We start from the raw sequence: 23,000 nt of genomic DNA on the forward strand, positions 1-23,000 counted from the left end.
CGGGAATCAGAGCAGAGAGTGAACACGAAAGAGAAGGCAGTGGCAACGGGACCCTGGAGGCACGAGCTGCAGGCTGCAGAGCCCCGGATGGTGGTGCTGGAAATCCAAGGGCAGCGAGTGGGGCATGGGGCAGGGAAGCCTCCTGCTGCCCCCATGGGGGCGGCTGCTCCAGCCGGGCCCCACAGCCCTGCCCAGCAGCCAGCCGCTGCAGGAACGGTCACACAGAGCGGCATCTGTTGGGAAGCCTCTGGAAGCTTGTAGGGATCGTGTGGTCCTTTGAAAAGACTGATAAAAGCTGGGCTGCCTCTTCGAGACCCCACAAAGTGAGCAGACCTTGTACAGAGTCCAGGTGGAGATCCGTGGACCCTCCCCGAGCCAGCTGACTGGTTCTCTTCCTCAAAACACACAACGAAGAACCCTCAGGACTCATCCGCGTGTCTCAAATGCTCCCACGTGGTGCTGGGTCCCCTGGGCCGCTTGGTCCTGCCATGCCACCAGGCAGTTGTTTCAAAGCTGACCAGGCTGCCTGCCGTCGTTGGCCTGCTTGCTGGCTGCTCCATGTGGGCTCACCATGGCAGCCCTGCAGGCATGCCATCCACCTTGGTGCTCTGCCTGCTCCCGGGAACACGCGTGGAGCCCCTGGAGTGGTCTCCTGATGCCACCATCTCTGGGCTAACATCACCACAGGGCCCACCCCTCTGGGTGTGGCCTGTCCCCAGGGCCACTGTGCTGCCATCAAGGCTGCAGGACATGTGGGCTGAGATGGGTCTCCATGACACACCAGTGACGCGTCCGGTCTCCGCCAACCCCTCCCTTCCCCAGCTGACACCCCAGGCACACAGACAGCGGCCCCACATCAGCCAGGGCCAGGCCGGTCCTCGGGCTGCCCCGACCTATGGAAGCAGCCTCCCTGGGAGCGGGCCTGACGACACCCCTCCACCCCTGCCACCCATCAGGGACGCTGAGGCTCCCGTGAGACGCCCCCACAGCCCCAGGAGGACTCTTCGGTCCTCGTCTTAGCTGCTTCCTTAAATTCAACCGCTACAGGTTCTTTAATACAATTTTCATTTCTTTGGGGAGCAGAGCCAGAGCCAGAGCCAGAGATTTCCATCCACCGGTTCACTCCCCAAGTGCCTGCAACAGCGGAGCAGGGCCAATCTGTGGCCAGGAGCAAGGGACTTGCTGTGGGTCTCCCACAGGCGTGGCAGGTCCCGAGTACTGGAGCTGCCCGCTGCCTCTCAGGGTGTGCGTCAGCACAAAGCCGGAGCTGGGGGTGCCGCCAGAGCTCGCACCGGGCACACAGAGAGAGGCGGCAGGAGTCACCAGAGGTACCTGCCCCACTGCACCCAACGCCACCCAGCCGCTAGGGGCTCTTACCCTCTGCTGCCGTTGGAGTTGTCCCGGAGGTCGGTGACACTGAATCTGTGTATTCACAATTTCTGGGGCTCGTGGGAGACTCAGATCCCTGCTCTGGGGCCCTGGTCTCCACAGGGGCTCAGCCCACGCCCTCCGCTCCCTGCACTCCCACTGGAAGCCTCCCTCCCACCCTGGAACTGGCTGCCCTCTGTGTGCCCCTGGCTCGGCCCCTGCCTCTCCTGACCCCCACCCCCCCACTCACGTCCAGCTGTGTGCAAGTCACCCCCGCCTGGACACCCTGCAGGCACCCATACACTAAATGGCTGCCCCACTCCCTCCGGTCGCCAGCACCCCCACAGCCCAGCCATCAGCGCAGGGAGTCTAGATCCCCCTCATCTGGCCCCAACACCAAATGGTGCGGCTTTGCCCCTAACGCAGTCCTTGAATTCCCCCACCACACACACAACACCATATGGCCTAGGCTGCCCTCCCCCGGCTGAGGATGGCGACAGTCTCCGGCCCAGGCACAGAGAAGGGACGTCCCCAAGATGACCGCTGCGCTGACCCCAGCCTGGACAGAAAGGACCAAGCTGAGAAGGGGCGGGCCGGGCGGTCCTGTGTCACCATGCACCAGAGATTCGTACTTCCCGGTGGAGCTGACAGCCAGGCAACCCCAGACATGCAATGCCCCCCAAGGTGTCCTGAGCCAACTTCCGGTGTCTGGGAACCTGCGGCCACACTCAGCAGGAGGGAGCTCTGGGAGTCTGGAGTGGAGACTCTTCCTGGATTCTCCCATGAGGAGGAAGGAGCATATGAAAGAGAGAGAGCGAGAGATGCCGTGATGACAGCAGATAAGGGGAGGGAGGGGGTGGGAGACAGGGAAACAGAGGCCGCCGTCTCACAGAAGGGTCAGGAAGCCGAGGGAGAGAGATTTGCCCAGGTTCTCGGCCTCACAGTCAGCTCACCAGCAAACAAAGCTGACCAGCGTTTGGTGCAGTGGATAAAGACTACGTGGGACACTCCCACCCCACAGCCAGTGCCTGGGTCTGAATCTTGGCTCCGACTGCTGCTTCCAGCTCCCTGCTGGTGCACACCAGGGAGGCGGCAGGGGATGCTCAAGTACCTGGGTCCCTGCCACCCCTGTGGGATACCCGGATGGAGTACCTCCCGGCCCAGCCCCGGCCGCTGCAGGTATCTGGGGAGTAGACCAGTAGATGGGAACACTCGCCCGTGCACGTGTGAGTGTGAGTGTGTGTGTGTGTGTGTGTCCCCTTGTGACAACAGGTGAAGCCCGTGGCACCAGGAGACCGGCAGCACAGCTCCGCCTCCACTGCCACCTGCTCAGACGTGATGCCAGCGCACAGCGTCCCCATGCAGGGAGGGCTTCTGCTCGCAGCCCTTCGCTCCCCTTATCCAACGGCTCTGGAACCTTCTTTGTGAGTTCTTGAAAGTATCCAGTACACCCCAGGCCATCTCGGCGACACCTGGATCTGTGGGGCAGAGCAGCCCAGGTGAGGGGCCCAGCAGTCACAGGCCGCTCAGGAGGCCCTGGATGAGGACCCCCCCACAACCTGGCCGTCAGGAGGCCCCATGGGACTCTTCTCCCTCCCACCGAGACACTGTTTGCTGATATCGCCAAGTTCCTGTCAAGGGTGGTGCAGGCTCAGCATCAGGGTTTATGCTGAAGCCCAAGTTCAAACTGGATCAAGCCAGTACCCCAGGGCCTCTGTGGAGCAGACCTCAGGGAGGCCCCCGTGACCTTGAAGGGGAGACTGCTCTGTCCGCAGGGGCTGCACCAGCCTGGCACACTCTCCGGATCCCAGATCCCAGCTCCACCACGCGAGGAGGAGCCCAGCTCTCAGGAAGCAGGACCCCCGCCTGTGCCTGCGGCTGCCAGGGCAGGATGTGGGCAGGGGGGAGGGGGCCGCAGGAAATGCTTCCCAGGGTGGGGGCTATTTATAGTCGCACAACAAAGGGATGACCTCAGTGACACCTGAGCCGCGGATTCCCATGACATCAGGCACTGTCTCACAGTTTGCCCGCTCCCTGGGGAAAAGGCAACTTCATTTTGAGAAGGAAAAAGGCGCCGAGGAGGGGGAAGGAGGGCCAGAGGGAGGGAGGAAGCCGCAGCAGCAGCTCCCACGGGCTGTGATCTGCTCAGGAGGGCGCCCAGACGCACAGAGCCTCACTCGGCTCTCAGCCTTGGGGAAGCCAGGCCCACCCGGGAGAGGCGCTGTCCGCCTGGCCCACCCGGCGTGGCAGCGCCTTCCAAAGGCGGCGGTGTCAGGAGGAAGAGCAGCAGAGGTGGAGAGCGCGAGCAGCTACAACGAGGGACACCACACAAATGTCTGCTGAGACCCAGGGGTGACCGTCTCAACCGGCTACACCTGTGCTGGCTCAGCTGCCGCCATACAGGAGCCGGCCACGAGAGAACGGGGCAGCGTCTTTGGAGCGGTGTGCCGCCTGGTCTCCGCCCTGGCACACGGTGCCCGAAACCCTGGGCTGCGTGTGTCTGCGACGACTCCTGGACAGCCCCGAGAGAACCCGTGGTGCGACTCAGGAGGGGCGAGGACAGGAGAGGACCCGAGGCCGGGCCGGCCCCGCATCTCTCAGGCCCACACTCGGGAGATCGGGGTCGGCAGAGCAGCCTGGTGCCTCCCTGTACCTTGTCCTGTGCACTGTTCACCTTTAGAATACCCCGACAAGCCTAAGGAGGTGCGGCCAAGCTCTGCGAGCCACGCCAGCACATGGCCGCCCGGGGAGGGGAGGGTGCGACGCCCTGACAGCTGACAACCTGCTCTCGGGCCTGGCATGGGGCAGAACCCTCACCCCAGGGGTCTGTGCGGGAAGGGAACTCAGCCGCAAGGCAGCCAGCCAGGGCGGCGCGGCTGGTGTCAAGAGGTGGGGCGTTCAGGGGGTGAGAGCGGAAGCCAGGAGGAGTGTGGGTCACAGAGGAAAACGCCGGCTTCTGCCATCACCGTGACGCTGACACCGGGTGTGCGGGGAGGCGCCAACGCCACTTTCTCGAGCTGTGGACGTCTGAGATTTTTCTTGACACGAAGGGGGATGAGATGGCCACGACCACAAAAGGGCAGATGGCCAGGGCTTGGAGCCAAACACCTGACGGCTGAGATGGCAGTCCGGGTGGAGCAGAGACCTTCCTACGTGAGGGCAGCGGGAACATTGTAGGGTGACATGGAGCTCAGAGGACCCCACGGGAAGCCAACACGCACCCCAACAGCCGTGGGCGGGGACGCGCGGAGGCTCTCTGCCCGGAAGGAGGCGACTCTGCCAGCGCGGGGCCTGCCTCCAGGACCTGGGCACTGGGCACCTGGACGCCGTGCCCCCGAGAACCGAGATCAGAGATGTTGAAGGTTCCAGACAGAAGCACTTCTCAGACACGGTCACCCAGCAGAGTCTGCTCAGACTTCTGCCCTCACGTGCGGCTGCCGCTGAGCAGGGGGCCGGGCCAGGAAGCAGCAGTGCAGGATGGGTGGGGGGTGGGAGGAGGTGTGTGGGGGCAGACTTCAATGGGGAGGGGGGTGCCCTGGGAACTCATCTCAGCAGGGGCAGGTTCTTTTCACTCTCAAACTCCCAAGCATACGTGGTTTTTTGGGTACGATTTTACATATCTGAAAGGCAGAGTGGCAAATCTCCCAATTGCTGGTTCGCTCCCTAAATGGCTACAACAGCCGGGGCGGGGCCAGGCTGAAGCCTGGAGCTCCATCCGGGTCTCTCACATGGGTGCAGGGGCCCAAGCACTCAGGCCATCTTCTGCTGCTTTCCCAGGTGCATTAGCAGGGAGCTGGACCGGAAGCAGAGCAGCTGGGGTTTGCACCGATGCCCCGTGGGATGCCAGGATTACAGGCGGTGGCTTACCCTGTTAACATCACAACGCGACTCCCAGGCGTATATTTTTAGCCAAATGTGAAGCCCTAATAAAAGTCATTTCTTGGACATATAAAGACTCAAATCACTTAACAAGAGAGTATACATCAATTTTTGGAAGTTGCTAGAAAAATATCAAAAAAAAAAAAAGGAAGTAAATCAAGAAGAGGAATCCAGGAAACAATGGATTCAACCCAGGAGCTAAGGTAGTCCCTGGCCAGCAGCCGGGGCTCCGCAGCAGCCCAGGAAGATTGGAGAGGTCCCCTGGAAGAGAAGGGAGTCACAGATCCCACGGCACCACAGGGTACGGAACGCGGTGTGGTTATGGCTAAGGCAAACGGCTCAACCAACAAAAAAGGTAACTAGAAACTGCAGGAAGACATAAGCTCTAAGAAACACGTCAGCACAGCACTGGTCTCACACAGACCGGAGGCAGGACACGCCGACTGTACTGTACGGAAGCAGGAGCAGCTCTCTGGTGTACTGCTGTCCTTACGCAGCCGGACAGAGGCTGGGCCAGGCGCTGTGGGGGAAGAAGGTGGCACTGTATCACAGCACGGCGGGAAGCAGCAGTTCTGGGTCCCGGGCGGCTAAGAACAGTAATACGAACGCAGTATTTGGCCAAGCAGAGAATCTCAAGAGAAACAGCTAGAAGCTAAGCTTGTTCTCCCTTTTCCACCGTACTCAAGGTTTTTCAACTTGCTGGCTGTGGACCACACTGCTGGTTTGGAGCCCCTGGCTCTGTCACTTAGACGCTGTGTACCGGGCAAGGCACTCCGCTCTGCAGAGTCGGTTCGTTGTCTGCAAACGGGAGAGGAGGCCGGGCAGGCGCAGGCGTTAGGTAAGAACACTGACCCTCACAAAACACGGCAAGAATACCTGGTGCATAAAGTGGGATGTGTGCTTCTAGCAAAACCCATAAAACGTGAGCGCTAAGCACAAGAAACTAACGAACGGCGAACAGTGTTCCGGGAACGATCCAGAACCCAAGCCTGACGGACAGAGGGGCCAAGGGCGTGGGGGATCCCCTCCTCCGCTCAGTGACTCACTCAGTGCTGCAGGCTGCAGGAGGCCGGCCCGCCTCACTCCTGCTGGGCTCCCTGCTGCCGGGTGCCCCTGCGGCCTGCCTTTCCTGCAGCAGGTACACACAGGGCTCCTGCGTCTCTTCGTCTCCACCCACCAGGCACCGTGGGTCATTTTCACACCCTCGGGGCCACTGTCTTCCTCCTTTGCATACGTTCGGGCTTGTCACTAGGAGTCTCAGGACGGAGCTGCCACACAGCTCCCTTCAGCTGGCTTGGATCGCGGCTGGAGCACACCTGCCCCTCCTGACGTCCACACAATGCAGCCCACGCTCCAACACGGCCACAGCCAACCTCAGCTCTAGATGCCTCAGTCACCCCCTGCCCACTCCGCACGACCCCTAGGGGTGTCCCCACTCAGCCGCCCACGCCCGCCACACACATCCTCCCAGCCTGGCTCGGGATTTCCCTGCACTGCTGCTGGGCGCTCGGTCTTCAGGTCCTAGGGGACCCCTGAGGCCTGCAGAGCAGGCTGCAGTCCTGGGCTTCGCCCCACAGGCCGCACAGGTCCAGATATGGGGCCCCCGGCAGCCTCACGGGGTGGGAAAGGGAGGCCCCCCTGCGGGGATGCACTTTGCTTAGGCACCTGGCACCTTCTGAACAAGCAGGCTACAAACTGCCCTTGAATTAGGCCACCGCCTTCCTTCCCTCGGGGGATTTGTGCGCTCAGAGCAGGACTGCGCAGTCTACCCCAACTGGTGGCGACTTCAGCAGGATAGAGCTGCCACCCTTGTCTGGCAGCCGGACACTGTCAGGTGCACGTGGAGGGACCAGGAAGGCCACGTGATCTCACGGGCCCCTGCCTCCCCAGGGCCCTCCAGCTCGGCTCAGACCCTAACAGGGAAGCCAGCACCCTCTCCCGTGGAAGACACTGGAACGGCCCGGGAGCAGACCCTTCCCCATGGCTATTCATCCACAGTACCCAACACCCGCACCTCTGCATGGGTCCCGAGTGGGAGGGCTCGCTGTCGCTGACAGCGGGACGCTGCATCCCCCCCAGGTCCGGCTCCCATCCGTCTCCTCACTGGTCCCGATGTGTCACCCTCTAGACAGCTGACGCTAGCGACAGGGCACCCCTCTCCAGGGTCTCAAGACGTGACTACCACAAAAAGCTTGCGAAAATGCAATCAAAAGCTGAGTTTACTTTGGAGCAAAAAAAATCTAAATCCACGCATACTTGGGGCCTTCAAAAAGCACAATAAAAACCACATGCTAAGAAGAAACTACGCAGGGAGCACCACCTTGGCTTGCACAGAAACAATCTCTTCATCCCATTTGCCTACAAACTTTTTTTTTTTTTTTTTTTTTTAAGATGTATTTATTTGAAAGTCAGAGCTACACAGAGAGAGGAGAGGCAGAGAGAGACAGACAGGTCTTCCATCTGATGGTTCACTCCCCAACTGGGCGCAACAGCCGGTGCTGTGCTGGTATGAAGCCAGGAGCCAGGAGCTTCTTCCGGGTCTCCCACGTGGGTGCAGGGCCCCAAGGACCTGGGCCATCTTCTACTGCTTCTCCAGGCCACAGCAGAGAGCTGGATGGGAAGTGGAGTAGCTGGGAGAACTGGGACTAGAACCGGAGCCTATATGGGACGCCCGCACTGCAGGCAGCGGCTTTACCCGCTATGCCACAGCGCTGGCCCTGCCCATAAACTTTTGGAAGTCCCCTGGCCAGAGCCCCTGGGGATAGGAAGGTCACAAAGCAAGCTCCACCTGCAGGGGGCGTTCGGACAGAGACCACCGCTGCAGCGTCCCCAAGGATGTCAGTGCCCAGGGCTCCGGCGTGCAGGTGGCCCGCGACAGTCCACCCACGGGTGGGCTCACGCACAATATGCAAATACAGGCCTCCTGCCCCAACTGCTCAGAAGCACAGGAGAAGCAGCCTGAGGCTGCGGTAAACCCGGGTCAAAACACTGACCCCGATCCTGACTCCTCAGAGCAGCCCCAGGAACACGGCGCTGAGAGGCGCGGTTTCTGCCGGGCTTTCTGGAAACTGCAGAGAGCCCGGGGCAGTGGTGCACGCGCAGAGCCGTGCACGCACCTCTCCTCCTGTCGCTCGCTTCCCAGTACCAGAAGCTGCAGGTTTCCCAGCTCAGGAGGTGGGCGGAGGAGCCGAGGCTGGGCCCACACAAACAGGAGGCACTGTAGGAGCTCGCCCTGCGCCCGACAGCTGCCTCCTTCTGCCATCGTGCCCACCCGAGCCCCCTCACTTCATGTCCCTCTCACTGATGCTGAGAGGGTGAGGCTCCTCAGCCCAACTGCGGGCCAGCGCCGGGCGGCGGGGCAGGGAAGCAGAGGCCGCATTCCCGAAGGCCCTGTCCGCCTGCAGTCGCTGCCAAGTCTGCCCACGTGTCCCCGGATTCTGGGGGCTGCTCCCACGGCCCCAGTCTCTTTCCTGGCCGACGCTAAGTGTGGGCTTCTGTCACCGACCGTTAACAGCCTGCCAGCCAGCCCAGACGCTGCGTTTCTCACGACCACGGCTTTGCGAACACCAGCCATGCCTCCTGGGTGCCAGAGGGCACACGGACAGAGACGACGGCGCCCTCGGCCCGCCACGGGGACAGGTCTGGCTTGTGTCTGAGAGGACACGTGCTCCCCAGAGCGAACCCTGTGAGTCCGTAGCTAACATCTGAGAATACAGCAGAGGGGCAGCGAGCCTCCTGTGTCGCCAGCATGTCACACGGGTGCTGGTCCCAGGGCCGGCTGCTCCCGTTTCTCCAGCTATGGTCCTGGGAAGGCAGCAAAGATGGTCCACGTGCTTGGCCCCGACCACCCACGTGGGAGACCCGGACGCCGTCCCAGGCTCCTGGCTTCAGCCTGGCCCAGCCCCAGTTGTTAAAGCTATCTGGGGCAAGAACAGTAGCCGGGAGATCTCTTCCTCTCTCCCTCTCTGTAGCACTCTACCTTTCAAATACATCTTTAAAAAATATAAAGCATCATTTGATGATGCTAGTGAGGGCAGACTAGCTTGTACAGAGGACTGTATTTTTAGCTTCTCTTAGACACAGAGGCCACAAGAACAGCAGAAAAACAGGGAAGCTGGAAAAAGACCAAAGACACAACTACAATACACTACAACCCGGCCAGCAGAGGGACGCGGCCCCCAACGCAGTCACCACTGATACCATCAACAGCCGAGGGTTATACATACACAGGACACAATCTATGCATCGTCAGCTTCTGACGCCTCACACACAGGCAGGTCGGGAGTAACGCAGGTGCAGAGGAAGCCTGCGGCCCAGACCCGGTTCTGGGGCGGCCCAGGGAGAGCTGGGTCTCACTGACAGCTCAGCAGGCCCGTCACAGCCCAGAATGTGAGGCCCTCAGCCCCCAGTGTCCCACAGGACATCGACGGAGGCCTCGCCTCGCAAAGAGCCCGTGGCTAGCGTCGGGCCAGAAGCACACGTCCCCAAGCACAACAGGAAGCCGGGTGGCAGGGTCAGCGGCACGGGGGTGGGGTGGGGGGGGGCACTGACTTCTCACACCACGGGTTGTACCTGATGGCAGATCCCGCCCGTGGGCGTGCACGGGGGCTGAGTGGGCTTTTCACAGCTACCGCCCCTCTGCTGGGGAGATGCGACCGGTCGGCAGCTGTGTACTTACTGTTGCCTGCTGGATTCTCAGGACAGGGCAGGTACCGGCCCAGCTACGCAGCTGGTGCCTCTCTTTATATGAACTTTCTTAAGCACGGGTGGAGCGGAAAGGTTATCTCCTGCGCCCGAGGTGCTGGCTCCTGTGAGGCCCGTGCAGGAGCCTCGGCCCAGCCCCACCCGGGACACCTGCGCTGTCCCTGCGGTGAGAAGAGCAGAGCGGGGCTGGGGGTCTCCAGGGTCTCCGAATCCCCGGACTAAGCAGAGCCTGACTCCACCTCCAGGCCCAGTGACGTTGTTACACCAAGGCCCGCACACGGGGCTTCATGCTCCAAGCAGCCACGAGCACAGCTCAGCGTACAGCACCAACATTTTTTTTTTTTTTTTAATCGCGAAGGTCAAGCCCCCAGATGTCTGGGTGATGTTTCTGGCAGGGCCCCTCCGTGAGAAGGCACCCAGCTGTGGGCCTGTCTCCTCCCACTCTCCCCCAGGGGTCCATCTGGGGCCACCCCCGCCAGCCACTACCTTCAGTGCTGTGCCACGGCCGGGCCGTCGGCACACGTCGCGAACATTCGGTGACACATCTCCCTCTCTCTGTCCGTGTAGTCCTTGTAGCAGCTGCGGGCAGAATCGTGGGGTCAGGGAAGGCAGTGTGTGGCTGGGCACCCCGAGCAGGGCGTGGAGCCCCCAGCCCTCCATCAAGAACGGGAGGAAGTGACCGGAGGGGTAGGGGGCGGGGAAGGGACGAAAAGCCCTCCTCTGAACAGACGGCCGCGGGAGGCAGAGGGGCTGCCCACACCTCCAGGTCTGACCCCACGGAGGCCTGCAGAGGGACGGAACATCCCCGCAAACAGCCGCTCCAGCCCCAGGTGAGGGGCGCCGGGGAGACGGCCACGTACACACGGCCACTTTCCGAGTCTTCCCTACAGTTCGCATCCGGGGCCCGCGGTGGGGACGCGAGCCCCCCCCGCACACCGGCGCACACTCACCTGGCCAGCTTCTTCAGCTCGCTGTTGATGTCATGATTGAAGGGCTGCTGCTTCTGGGCTCGGACGAGGAAATCCCGGGCCTTCTCGTACTCAGTCATGAGGAGACAGGCCTGTGACGAGGGAGAGGCTTCGAGAGCACACGTGGCGCAGGAGGCGAGAAGGCGCCAGGACGCTCTCACACCTCCTCCCCCCCCCCAAAACAGTCTGGGCACTCTGAACCCTCTGCTTTGTTTTGTAAATTCACAACACTTCAGAAAGAAAAGCAACACTGTGGTCCTTGTGTGGGGAGGGCCACACTTCACTCCCGGGGCGTCCGCTCACCTGTCCGCACCGGAACAGGGCCTTGGTGTTCTTGTCGTCGATGCTCAGAGCCTGCTCGCCGTAGCACAGGGCCGAGGCCGGCCGCTCCAGCTTCAGGTACGTGAAAGACAGGTTGAGGAGGACAAGCAGCTTGGCGGCCTCCACCAGGTGCTGCTCCCCGGGGGCCGCCGACCGCCGGTGCAGGAGCAGCAAGGCCTGGCGAGAGAGAGCGAGAGAGCGAGAGAGCGAGAGAGCGAGAGAGGGCAGCTCGGAGGAGGCACGGCCGTGCATGTCCCTAAAGCCCGCACCCGACGCGCTGTTCAAGTGGACAGACACATTCGGGGAGTCTGCAGTATGTCCAAGTCAGCACTACTTCTGTACTCCAAATGAGATTCAATAACTCAGCTCACCAGTGAGAAAAATCTATTTAAAATAGCATAAAAAAATAAAAGGAGCGGCAATGCAGTTAAAAGAAGTGCAACACTTGTACAGGCACACGACAGAACGCCGCCGAGAGAGCAGGGCCCAGGACGCAATCCAGAGAGCAGAGGGCGCTGGCAGGACGGGGGAACGGACACCTGACACAGGCACCGACACCCAGCACGCCCAGGACGCCAGCGTTCAAATGGGCAGATGAGCGTTTCCCAGAATACAAACGGCCAACAAGCACGTGAGCAAACGTCCCGTGTCGTCAGCTATCAAGGAAAGGAAGGCGAAAACCATGACATCATCTCACCTGTGTTATAATCTCAGAACAGAAAAGACCAACGCTGGCGAGGCCAGGGAGAAGAGGGGCCCTCAGAACACTGTTGGGGGATGCAAACACCCCGGCCGTCACGGCGGACAGTATGGAGGCTCCTCAGACACTAAAACCAGACCCCACACAGGGTCCGCCCTTCCCTCTTCTGGGTGCGTCCCCAAAGAGAAGGAACCCAGTCTGGCCAGGAGACACCTGCACGCCCATGTTCACAGCAGCGCCGTTCTCAACAGCCAAGCAGGGAATCCCCCACGCCGTCTCAACAGGTGGATGAGGGAGAAAACGTGCTGCACACACACAGGCGGGGGGGGGGGGGGAGGGCTGCAGGGAGGTGGGGCAACGGGCCCAGAACACAGCGGGCGGGAAGAGTAAGTTCTGTGTCACACAGCCCCGCGGCTCAGGGCCCCACAGGCTACTACGTACTACGTGGGCACCTGGGAGAGCTGGTGGCTGCAGCCACAGAGAAACGTGCGGGAGATGGAACGGCCAGCTGGTCTGGATCGCTCGGGACACACCATACACACGTGCCAAAATGCCACACTGCACTCTGTAAGTGTGTCACGTTAAAAAAAAAAAAAAGAAAATGGGCTGGCGCCATGGCCGGCACACTGGGTTCTAGTCCCGGTCGGGGCGCCGGATTCTGTCCCGGTTGCCCCTCTTCCAGGCCAGCTCTCTGCTGTGGCCAGGGAGTGCAGTGGAGGATGGCCCAAGTCCTTGGGCCCTGCACCCCATGGGAGACCAGGAGAAGCACCTGGCTCCTGCCATCGGAACAGCGCAGTGCGCCGGCCACAGCGCGCCTACCGCGGCGGCCATTGGAGGGTGAACCAACGGCAAAAGGAAGACCTTTCTCTCTGTCTCCCTCTACTGTCCACTCTGCCTGTCCAAAAAAAAAAAAAAAAAAAAAAAGAAAGAAAGAAAATGAAAGATAACCCACAGAAATGGAAGCTGTCCCACGCTCACGGGGTGGAAGGCTTCCCTTCACCTCGCCCACACCAACGCACAGAGTCAACGCACCCACTGCCAACGTTTAAAGAGCCTTCTCGCAGAAAAGGACACGTCGACTCAAAAACCCACATGGCAATCCAGGTTATCCCAAATAGCCAAACACTCTTGGGAAAGAACATCAGGGGCCGGCACGGTGGCACAATGGGTTAAGCCGCTGCCTGCAATGCCGGCATCCCACACTGGCACTGGTTCAAGCCTGGCTGTCCCACTTGGATCCAGCTGCCTGCTAATGCCCCTGGGAACGCAGGGGGGGGGACGGTCCGAGTGCTTGGGCCCCTGCACCCCTGTGAGAGACCAGGATGAAGCTTGGGCCATTTTCCACTGCTTTGCCAAGCGTATTAGCAGAGAGCTGCATTGGAAGTGGAGCAGCCAGGACTAGAGCCAGCACCCATGTGGGATGCCGGCACTGCAGGCGGCGGCTTTACCCGTTACGCCACAGCGCCGGTGCCCTGGCTTTAACTGGTAAAATGTGAAATAGTGCTGACAGTGACGGGGAGCAGTTCTAACCCTGGACGTGGCTGTGGGACTCGAGGTTGGTGCAGCTCCTCAAAGACATAAAAATGGTGTTCCCATGTGATCCAGAAACTGCGCTCCTGCAAATACACCCTAGAAAGCTGAACCACCTGTCTACACCAGCAACTCAGCAGCGTAACCAGGAAGCAGGAACAACAACTCTGCCCACCAGCCCTGAACAGACCTGCAGAAGGCAGGAGAGCACAGCGAGGGGGACCTCAGGGGCCAGGAGCTAGGGCCTCGGCGGCAATGACACAGCCCAGCCGAGCAGAGCCCGGGCAGACGGGTCAGAGCCAGGAGAGCTGAGTGGGGGCCGAGGAGGACGGGTCAGCATTGCCCTGCTCACCGGCCATGTATGTCAGGTGGTCACGGCCTCAGGAGACAGCAGATCTTCTGAACAAAGGGATCCAGGGGGGCCTGGATTTGGGGGCAGGCAAGGGGCATCCAAGGAGGGTCACGGGGACAGGCAGCGAGCACCTGCACCCTCCCTTTGCTCCCAGTGCTCCAGCAGCCAGACGGCTGCATGGGCAGCAGGGGCAACACTGCAAGGCCCCAAGGACACCTGTCCCTGAAGTGCATGTGGGCCCTACCCGGCCACACGGCCACCCACCCACCACGTCCCTGCAGTGGCCCAACTGCTCTCTGACCCGTCTCGCGAATCTCAGCGGTTGGGGCCAGTGGTGTAGCAGTAAAGCCACGGCCTGCAACACTGGCATCCACTATGGGTGCCGGTTCAAGTCCTGGTTGCTCCACTTCTGATTCAGCTATCTGCTAATGCACCTGGGAAAGCAATGGAAGATGGCCCAGGCGCTTAGGCCCCTGCACCATACGGGAGACTGGGATGAAGCTGTTGGCTTTGGCCCAGCCCAGCTCCGGCCGTTGCAGCCATCTGGGGAGTGAACCAGCAGATGGACGATGTCTGTCCGTCTGTCTCTCCTCCCCACCCCTCCCCTCCCATTCTGCCTTTCAAATGAATACAATCAATATTTTAAAGAGATCCTTGGCAGCCACCAGAAGCTCCCTGGTGACTTGAGGAAAGCCTGGCCGTGTGTGTGTGTGCGCGTGTGTGGGGGTGTGTGTGCGTGTGTGCGTGGGTGTGGGGGTGTGCGTGTGGCCTCCTGCATCCCTGAGCCGTTCTCCCACTTCCACAGGGATGGGTATTTTCTGGCAGGGCAGACACATCCGGAACACCGGCGTCTGCCAGCCTGGCCCAGCCAGGCGTGGTGTGCGTGCCCCCGGCCTGGGACAGTGCTGAGAGGGACTGAGTTCAGGGTACTGCTATCCGGGTCTCCGTGACTTGCTACGAACAATGCCCACGGCCACGTTCTCCAAGGCACAGAACACACGGAAAAAGGCCTGAGATTTAAGACACAGAGAAGAAACTCTAAAAATTATAATCACAAAGAATCAAAGAGAAAATAATGCATGCGTGAAATAAGAACAGAAATCTGGGGAAAAAATAGAACAAAGGGTCCTTGGAAAACATTTTAATGAAAAATTCATTAGAAGAGATGGTTTTAAAACGTCAAGGAAAGCTCGCAGACGGTGGGCCAGAGAGGGGGGGCACGGGGGGAGCCGGGGGCCGCTCAGTGCACGAGGTCTGATCCGCACACGAGACACAGGAGTGAGTAAAGAAAGAACTGAGCACCACGTCCCAGGGTCGAGGAGAAATGAAAGACAGAGACCGAGGGCTCAGGGCGCCCCCCCCCCCACGCCCACCCTGTAAAACCTAGGAACGCTGGTGGAAACCCCTCCTGAAAGCCCGCTTCTCCCCAGAGGAAGAAAGGTCACGTAGGAAGGAACGCGACAACGCCCCAGACCTCTCCACGGCAAGCCGGCGACTACAAAAGCTAAGCGTCTGCCGAGCCCACGCCAAGGGACTCCATCAGAACAAAGCGGCGCGGGTGCGGCGAGAAAGAGGACGGGAAAGCCACAGGCCAGCACCGCGGGGCAGCCGCGGGGCAGGAGCTGTGCAGAGGGCCCGGCACCTCCGGCCTGACCCGAGTGCCGGCACTGCCCCAGAAACCCGGCGGCTGGCGGGGGAGGCTCGGCCTGCCTGGAGGACGGCGCGCAAAGGCGCTTTCTACCGGGGAAAGTTGGGCCCAACAGCGAGACTGAGAGAGGGTGAGGCAGAGGCTCCACAGCTGTACGGACCGTGTACGGACCCTCGGCCGACTTTCAGAACCGTGGTGACAAGGCTGGGACAAGCCATGTGGCCGGCGGGAGAGTGGAAGCCTCACGTCCCACAGGGACAACTCCAGGTCGCAAGGGTCCCTGCGCCCATCCTCGGACAGCGCCGGCCTGAAATCAGGCAGCAGGCACCATTGAAAAGAAACAGCCTCAGGGGACCAGACCCAGGCACTAGGACTGGCGGACAGAGGGCGCCAAGTGGGTTTTCCGGGAAGCCCGACAAGTCACGGTGCTGCGATGTGCCATCCCAAAGCCGAGGCCTGCGCGTTCTCACGTGGCCGATACGGTTCCCTGTGACCTGTACCCTCTCCTCCCAGCACACCCCAGCCCAGAGGCCCGCACAGCTGAGGGTGTGTGACACGGGTCAGGACAACAGGTCAGTGGGGGGAGACTTCTGGAAAGTTCTGAACGTAGACACAGCAGGCTCATCTCGCTTCCGGCAGCCTGATGACCCTGCAGCGCGGCAGACTGGGGGACCTCCCTGGGTGGAGAACTAGCACCCGTGAAGAGCGGGCCCCCAGGATCCTGACGGCTTTTCAGAGCCAGCGCTCTGGCAGCCCCGGGCCGCCCCCTTCAGAAGTCTCGTGGGAAATCCCACGTCCAGGGGCTGTCAGCTGAACACCGTTCTGGGGCCCCTGGAGCCAAAGTACACACTGGCACACAGGAAGCGCTCAGAACAACCTGTTCAAGCAGCGAACCAGAAAGGAAACCCAATCGTGGTCAGCACCACCCACGAAGGCAGCTCCCTCACAGCCGGGAGCAGGGCGAGGCTGGGGGTGTGGCCGCCGGAGGCCGAGATGCCACCGCTGGTCTCTCTCTTCCACTTGAGTTTTTGCAGCAACAAAGTCTTGTTACCAAAGAATACAAACTCAGTGGTCAGCACACGGCGCACAGCTCTACACACTCACAACCCATGCAAGACGCAGGTCATGGGGGCGCCCCTCCTTGTTCCCTCTGCCAGGCCTTCCCCTGCACCGTGAGGAGTTTTTAAATGAGACTTTCTTAATGGCTGCCCATGAAAAGTAGCGAGAGAAACATGGTTTTAGGTTCCAAAGGCCTCACGTGCTCCTTACTGAACCAACCCGTTAGTCGCGGTGCTGATCAACCATGCCAGCTGTCCAGATGATGGCGACATCTCCAGCCTGACACGGTTAGGATGATGACCTTGACCCTCTGTGCCATCCACTCAAGTGCGAGCCTTGGAGACCCAGCCTGGTTCCTCTCCCTGTCGCCTCTTGGTGTCACAGCTGATTTCATCCGAGTCACCGCGGAAGGGGGCGATTCTGTCTCGGTTCTGACGCTCTCGTGAGAAGCCACGGCGAGCAGGAGCCAGGTACGCTCCCCACAACGGCGGCCAGAAGGAGAAAGCAGAGGCCCGTGGCTGGGAAATCCACGCAGCCGCTCGGCCTCCCCAGCACCCTTACCTGCTTGTATCGTGCTTTGGCGTCACAGAAACGATTCTGGCGGAAAAGGTAGTTGCCAAACTCCCGCTCCGTGGCTGCCACTTTTAGGACCTTCTGAACCGGAAACTGGTCTTGCTGCTCCTGGGGACCAGATAAGAATCACCAGCAAGGGACCCCAAAAGCCAGACTGCCCCGAGGGGGTGGTTCTCTTAAATGACGAGCTGTCAACCACTTCCTGTGTGTGCAGAGGCCCCTTGCGGGGTGGGGCCAGGGCCAGTCCACGCCTGGAGCCCTCCCACCACGTTCCCCGAAGCAGCACTTGGCCCGGAGCTAGGAGCTGGGGGAATCCACCAAGCACAAGGATCAGGGCTCCCGGCCCCTACGCAGCCAACAAGCAGCGAACAGTGCTGCTGTGCCCAGAGCCGTGGTAGCCTGCATGGTCACGCAGCGCAGCCCTGGCTACGTATCAGAATCACCCACAGGGCTCCCGGTCCCGGCCCCAGTCCAGAGACCCTAAGTCAGACGCCAGTGGTGGAACCCGGATGTGCCAGAGTAAGATGGACTAGCGTGCCGAAGCCAGCGCCCGCGACTGCTGATGGGCTTGGCAGGCCTGGAGCGAGGCACAGGGCTGAGTGCGAGGCTGTGAGGCACAGTGACCGTGTACCCCAGCTTGCTGGGCCTGGCCTGGTCTCCACCCGCTGGCCCAGGTATCCCAGTCGCTTGCCAGCCCCCTTCAGTCGCAAGGCCCGGACACGACAGTCAGTTACAGGCGTCCTTGTTGAGACGCCACGCTTACTGCTGACAACATCTCGTGGTGACAAGGCCACCTGGATGCTGCCCCAGAGCCGAAAACTCAGCAAAGCCCGACGGCAGGCACCAGGAAGTGGAGGGGCGGGGCCCGGGCCAAGCCTGCAGGGAGTCCCCCAGCACCCAGGCCACCCACCCCCAGCCGCTTACCGCAGACAGGGCACAGAACGCGTCCGACTCGGCGGAGTCCAGGAAGTCCAACAGCTCGATCTCGAACAGGACGGTGGTGTTGGGGGGGATGAGGGGCGGGCAGCCCAGCGCCCCATAGGCGTAGGTGGGCGTGAACAGAAACCTGGCCAGCTCTCCTCTGCGCATGCTCAGGAGGCCCAGCTCCATGCCCCAAAGCGTAATGTCTGCAAGAGACGCCCCAGCGGAGAACTTCCTGTGGCCAGGGCGTGAGGCTGCTAATGCCCCAGTGGAGAACTTCCTGTGGCCAGGGCGTGAGGCCGTGAATGACCAAACGGCCCCTGGCAGAAAAAAGGTTCCCCGAGCGATGTACGGCTTTGCCAAACACACCTGCAAGGCTGCTAACTCCCAGGCCCTCATCTGACTCTCCCCCAGGGTCGCCTGACCGCAGGTCAGTTTCCACCACCTGGTGAAGTCCTTAGTAGGAAAGCAGCTGCGGATCGTGGGGCCGTAGCTGTGGTGTCAGTAGGCTAAGCCTCCACCTGCGGTGCTGGCACCCCACATAGGCACTGGTTCGAGTCCCAGCTGCTCCACTTCCAATCCCGCTCCCTGCTAATGGCCTGGGAAAGCAGAAGATGGGCCAAGTGCTTGGGCCCCTGCACCTGCGTGGGAGACCCAGAAGCAGCTCCTGGCTCCTGGCTTCGGGTCGGCCCAGCTCAGCTCTGGCCATTTGGGAAGTGAACCGACTCTCGTCACAGGTGTGTCTCCGAGACACAGGACACAGAACCCACAGGTAACCTTGCCAGGCAGGCCATCTCTCAAACACCCAGGTTTGAAGGGCAAACATGGGGGGTGGGGGAAGAGTGTGACTGCCCGACCACACCCCAGCCTCAGAAATAAAAAACCAGCTTAAAGCACTGGGCGGTGGGACCCCCACCCCCAGCCGGCCCCGGGGGAGAGAGGGGGGCATTTACCCTCTCCAAGTTTCATGAGCCGTGGAGTCTTCCTAAAGCAATTGGAATCGAAGGGTTTGTCCATGTGCTCCAGGTAGCCAGAATATTTGACTGGGACCCGGAAGGGGAGGAAAAAAAAAAAAAAAAAGAAAATGTAAGGGAGCCCCGAGCAGAGACACCCGCTCCTTCTCCCCCACAGCGCGGCCCCTCGTGGGCTCGGGCACAAGGGAGATGGGGGATGGGCGGTGGGGGGATGGGAGGCAGGGGAGGGGGTCCCTTCCGGGGCGGTCTCTGGGGGGGGTCTCTGGGGGAGGTCTCTGGGGGGTCTCTCGGGGGGTCTCGCGGGGGTCTCTCCGGGGGGGGTCTCTGGGGGATCTCTCCGGAGGGGGGTCTCTCCGGAGGGTCTCTGGGGGAGGTCTCTGGGGGGGTCTCGGGGGGTCTCTCGGAGGTCCCTTCCGGGAGTCTCTGGGGGAGGTCTCTGGGGGGTCTCTTGGGGTCTCTCGGGGGGTCTCGCGGGGGTCTCTCCGGGGGGGTAGGCCCTCCCTCTTCCCCTACCGCACACGCACACACAGCCGTCGCGCACGCGCCCCCCCCCCCCGGGCTCACGCGGGGCCGGGTCCCCGCGGTACCGAGCACCGACGCGTCGGGCGTCACCAGCTCCCCGACGCCCTCCCGGATGACGTCCTTGAGCACGCCGCGGTCCCCGGAGATGTCCTGCATCCGCTGACTCCACCGCTGGTACACGGACTGCCGGAGACCGCAAGGCGGCGGGCCTCAGGGCCTCGGGCCGGCCCGCGCCCCGCGAGCCTCCCGGGCCCTGGCCCACCGCCCCCATGTATACCAGGCCGTCCTCTCCCGACGGCGCCATGCCGGGCCGGGGCCGCGCGAAGCCGCTCATGCCGTCGCTCCAACCGCCGCCCCCGGTGTCGCGCGTGCGGGGAGCACGTGCCTGGGGCTGGAATGTGGAGGGCACGTGACCGGCGGTGTGCGCATGTGCAGCGGCCCGCAGTGGAGGATGGGGTGCGAGCGGGGGACACGTGACTGGAGCCACGCAGAGCGTGATGACGGAAGCACGTACACCTTCCTGAGGGGGCAAGGAGCGAGCAGCGGGGATGTGCGCGCCGAGGGCGAGGGCGGCGGAGAGCAAGTGACAAGGGCGGGCCGAGCCTGCGGCCTGGGGTGCGTGCGGGGGCGCAGGCCGGGGCCAGTGAGACGTGGAGGGCGTGGTGTGGCGGAGGGCGTGGCGTGGCGGAGGGCGTGGTGTGGCGGGGGCGTGGTGGGCGGAGGGCGTGGTGTGGCGGGGGCGTGGTGCGGCGGAGGGCGTGGTGCGGCGGAGGGCGTGGTGCGGCGGAGGGCGTGGCGCGGCGGAGGGCGTGGTGCGGCGGAGGGCGTGGTGTGGCGGGGGCGTGGTGGGCGGAGGGCGTGGTGTGGCGGGGGCGTGGTGTGGCGGAGGGCGTGGTGTGGCGGGGGCGTGGTGTGGCGGGGGGCGTGGTGTGGCGGGGGGGCGTGGTGGGCGGAGGGTGTGGTGTGGCGGGGGGGGGTGTGTGTGGCGGGGGCGTGGTGGGCGGAGGGCGTGGTGTGGCGGGGGCGTGGTGTGGCGGGGGCGTGGTGTGGCGGAGGGCGTGGCGTGGCGGAGGGCGTGGCGTGGCGGAGAGCGTGGTGTGGCGGGGGCGTGGTGGGCGGAGGGCGTGGTGTGGCGGGGGCGTGGTGTGGCGGGGGCGTGGTGTGGCGGAGGGCGTGGCGTGGCGGAGGGCGTGGCGTGGCGGAGGGCGTGGTGTGGCGGGGGCGTGGTGGGCGGAGGGCGTGGTGTGGCGGGGGCGTGGTGTGGCGGGGGCGTGGTGTGGTGGAGGGCGTGGTGTGGCGGGGGCGTGGTGTGGCGGGGGGCGTGGTGGGCGGAGGGCGTGGTGTGGCGGGGGCGTGGTGTGGCGGGGGCGTGGTGTGGCGGAGGGCGTGGTGTGGCGGGGGCGTGGTGTGGCGGAGGGCGTGGTGTGGCGGGGGCGTGGTGTGGCGGGGGGCGTGGTGTGGCGGGGGGGCGTGGTGGGCGGAGGGCGTGGTGTGGCGGGGGGGTGTGTGTGGCGGGGGCGTGGTGGGCGGAGGGCGTGGTGTGGCGGGGGCGTGGTGGGCGGAGGGCGTGGTGTGGCGGGGGCGTGGTGGGCGGAGGGCGTGGGGAGGGCGCCGGGAACCGGATGGAGGCGGGGCCGGGGTCCCGGGTCGGCTGGGGGCCGGGGGCCGGGGGCCGGGGGCCGGGGTCTTGGGTCTTGGGGGCCGGGGTCGGCTGGGGCCTGGAGCAGGCTGGCAGGGGCGCGTGCTCCTTACCTGCTCTGCCTTTCGGGGGACGCTGGGTCCAGGAGAGCACTTTGGCCGTCAAGCCGCCGGGCCCTGGGAGGAAAGAGGCGAGCTACCCCAGCTTGCTAAGTAAGAACCGCCTGCACCTGCTCCTCGGGGTGAAGGAGAGCTGTTGATTGGATCCTGGCTGTTCCCCGGGTCTGTCTCTTGTCTCTGTTGTCTTAAAGCTTCCCCTTTTATTTTATTTTATTTATTTTTTGTATTTGAAAGGCAGGGCTAACAGAGGGGTCTTCCATCCGCTGGTTCACTCCCAGACGGCTTCCACAGTGGCTGGGGCTGCACCCGGATTCGCACGCGGGTGCCCGGGCCCAGGCACTTGAGTCATCTGGTGCTTTTCCCAGGCCATTAGCAGGGAGCTGGGTCGGAAGTGGAGCAGCCAGGACTCGAACCGAGGTCCCTGCCGGCGTCTCAGGCGGCAGCTTTACCCCCTGCGCCACAAGGCCGGCCCCAACAGCTGATACACTTGATCACTCCAGCCTTTAAATACTTTTTTTCCCCCTCTTGGCTTCTGAGTTTTTATCACCGTTGCAACAGAGTAGCATGGAGCTCTGCCCAAACTACAGCTGCTTTAGTGGAAGTCCAGCGCGGTTCTCCCTGGCCTACAATCAGCAAGGCTGCCGACCCACTGGACGCTCTGGGGAGACTCCAGCTCCCTGCAGGTCCCCGTCTCCTTGCGGGCTGTCAGCCAGGGGCCACCCTTTTTATTTATCTGTTTCTTTCTTTAAGATTTATATATTTATTTGAGAGGCAGAGTTACAGAGAGAGGGAGAGACAGAAAGAGAGAGGTCTTCCATCTGCTGGCTCACTCCCCAAATGGCCACAATGACCAGAGCTGGGACCATGTGAAGCCAGGAGCTTCTTCTGGGTCTCCCACGTGGGTGCAGGGGCCCAAGGACTTGGGCCATCTTCCTCTGCTTTCCCAGGCCAGAGCAGAGAGCTGGATTGGAAGTGGAGCAGCCGGGACTCGAACCGGAACCCATATGGGATGCTGGCACTGCAGGTGGCGGCTTTACCCACTATGCCACAGTGCCAGCCGCTATTTTGAAAGAGTTACAGAGAAAGAATGAGACAGAGAGATCTTCCATCTGCTGGTTTACTCCTCAGATGGCCACGGTGGCCAGTGCTGGGACCCAAGCACTTGGGCCATCATCCGCTGCTTTCTCGGGCCGTCAGCTGGGAGCTGGATTAGCAGCAGGGCAGCTGGACGTGAGCTAGCACCCATATGGAATGCTGGCATCGCAGGTGCTGCTGTACCTGCTACCCCACAATGCCGGCCCTTGAAGGATGTTTTCTGGGGGGGGGGGGCAGGGCGGCCTCTTGTTGAACCTCTGTCCTTTGTGTTCAATGCCTGACATTGAAACCTCAGGACATGAGACTGGAGGGGTTGACAGGGAAAGCCAGCGTTCGTGGAAGCTACTGGAGGGCTGCAGAGAGAGGAATGTGGTCTGATGTGGGGGTGCGTGTAATGTAACTTTTATTGGAAAGCAGAAATACAAAGAGACAGTTTCCACATGCTGGTTCCTTCCTCCAACGTCTGCAGTGGCTGGTGCTGAAGCCAGGAGACTGGAACTCAACCCGGGTCTCCCACACGGGCGACTTGAACATCACCACGGCCTCCCGGGAGGCTGGAGCTGGGACTCGAAGCCAGGCGGTCCAGTGTGGGACGTGGGCATCTTCCTGCTGGGATGTAAACCCCTGC

General features: G+C 62.2%; 1 protein-coding gene across 1 annotated transcript; it reads right to left on the minus strand.

Moving 5' to 3' along the window:
* Positions 1-10,439: 10,439 nt before the first annotated feature.
* On the minus strand, positions 10,440-19,853 carry FKBP6 (FKBP prolyl isomerase family member 6 (inactive)). The gene is made up of 8 exons (XM_062180462.1): positions 19,797-19,853; positions 19,585-19,702; positions 18,977-19,066; positions 18,027-18,229; positions 17,091-17,210; positions 11,223-11,417; positions 10,902-11,011; positions 10,440-10,530 (listed from the first exon to the last, which is right to left on the minus strand). The coding sequence occupies exons 1-8, from the start codon at positions 19,851-19,853 to the stop codon at positions 10,440-10,442; spliced, it is 984 nt and encodes a 327-aa protein (XP_062036446.1).
* Positions 19,854-23,000: the final 3,147 nt, after the last annotated feature.

Source organism: Lepus europaeus, chromosome 21 (genome assembly GCF_033115175.1).
Source record: "Lepus europaeus isolate LE1 chromosome 21, mLepTim1.pri, whole genome shotgun sequence".
Classification (NCBI taxonomy): Eukaryota; Metazoa; Chordata; class Mammalia; order Lagomorpha; family Leporidae; genus Lepus; species Lepus europaeus.

Bases quoted from the DNA above. Each gene is read 5' to 3' on its own strand.
- FKBP6 (XM_062180462.1), bottom strand. From the start codon at position 19,853: ATGAGCGGCTTCGCGCGGCCCCGGCCCGGCATGGCGCCGTCGGGAGAG. The intron at 11,012-11,222 runs GTGAGCGGACGC...CCCTCGTCACAG, and splicing joins CCCTGTTCCGGTGCGGACAG to GCCTGTCTCCTCATGACTGA. The intron at 10,531-10,901 runs GTGAGTGTGCGC...TTCTGCCCGCAG, and splicing joins GAGCTGAAGAAGCTGGCCAG to CTGCTACAAGGACTACACGG.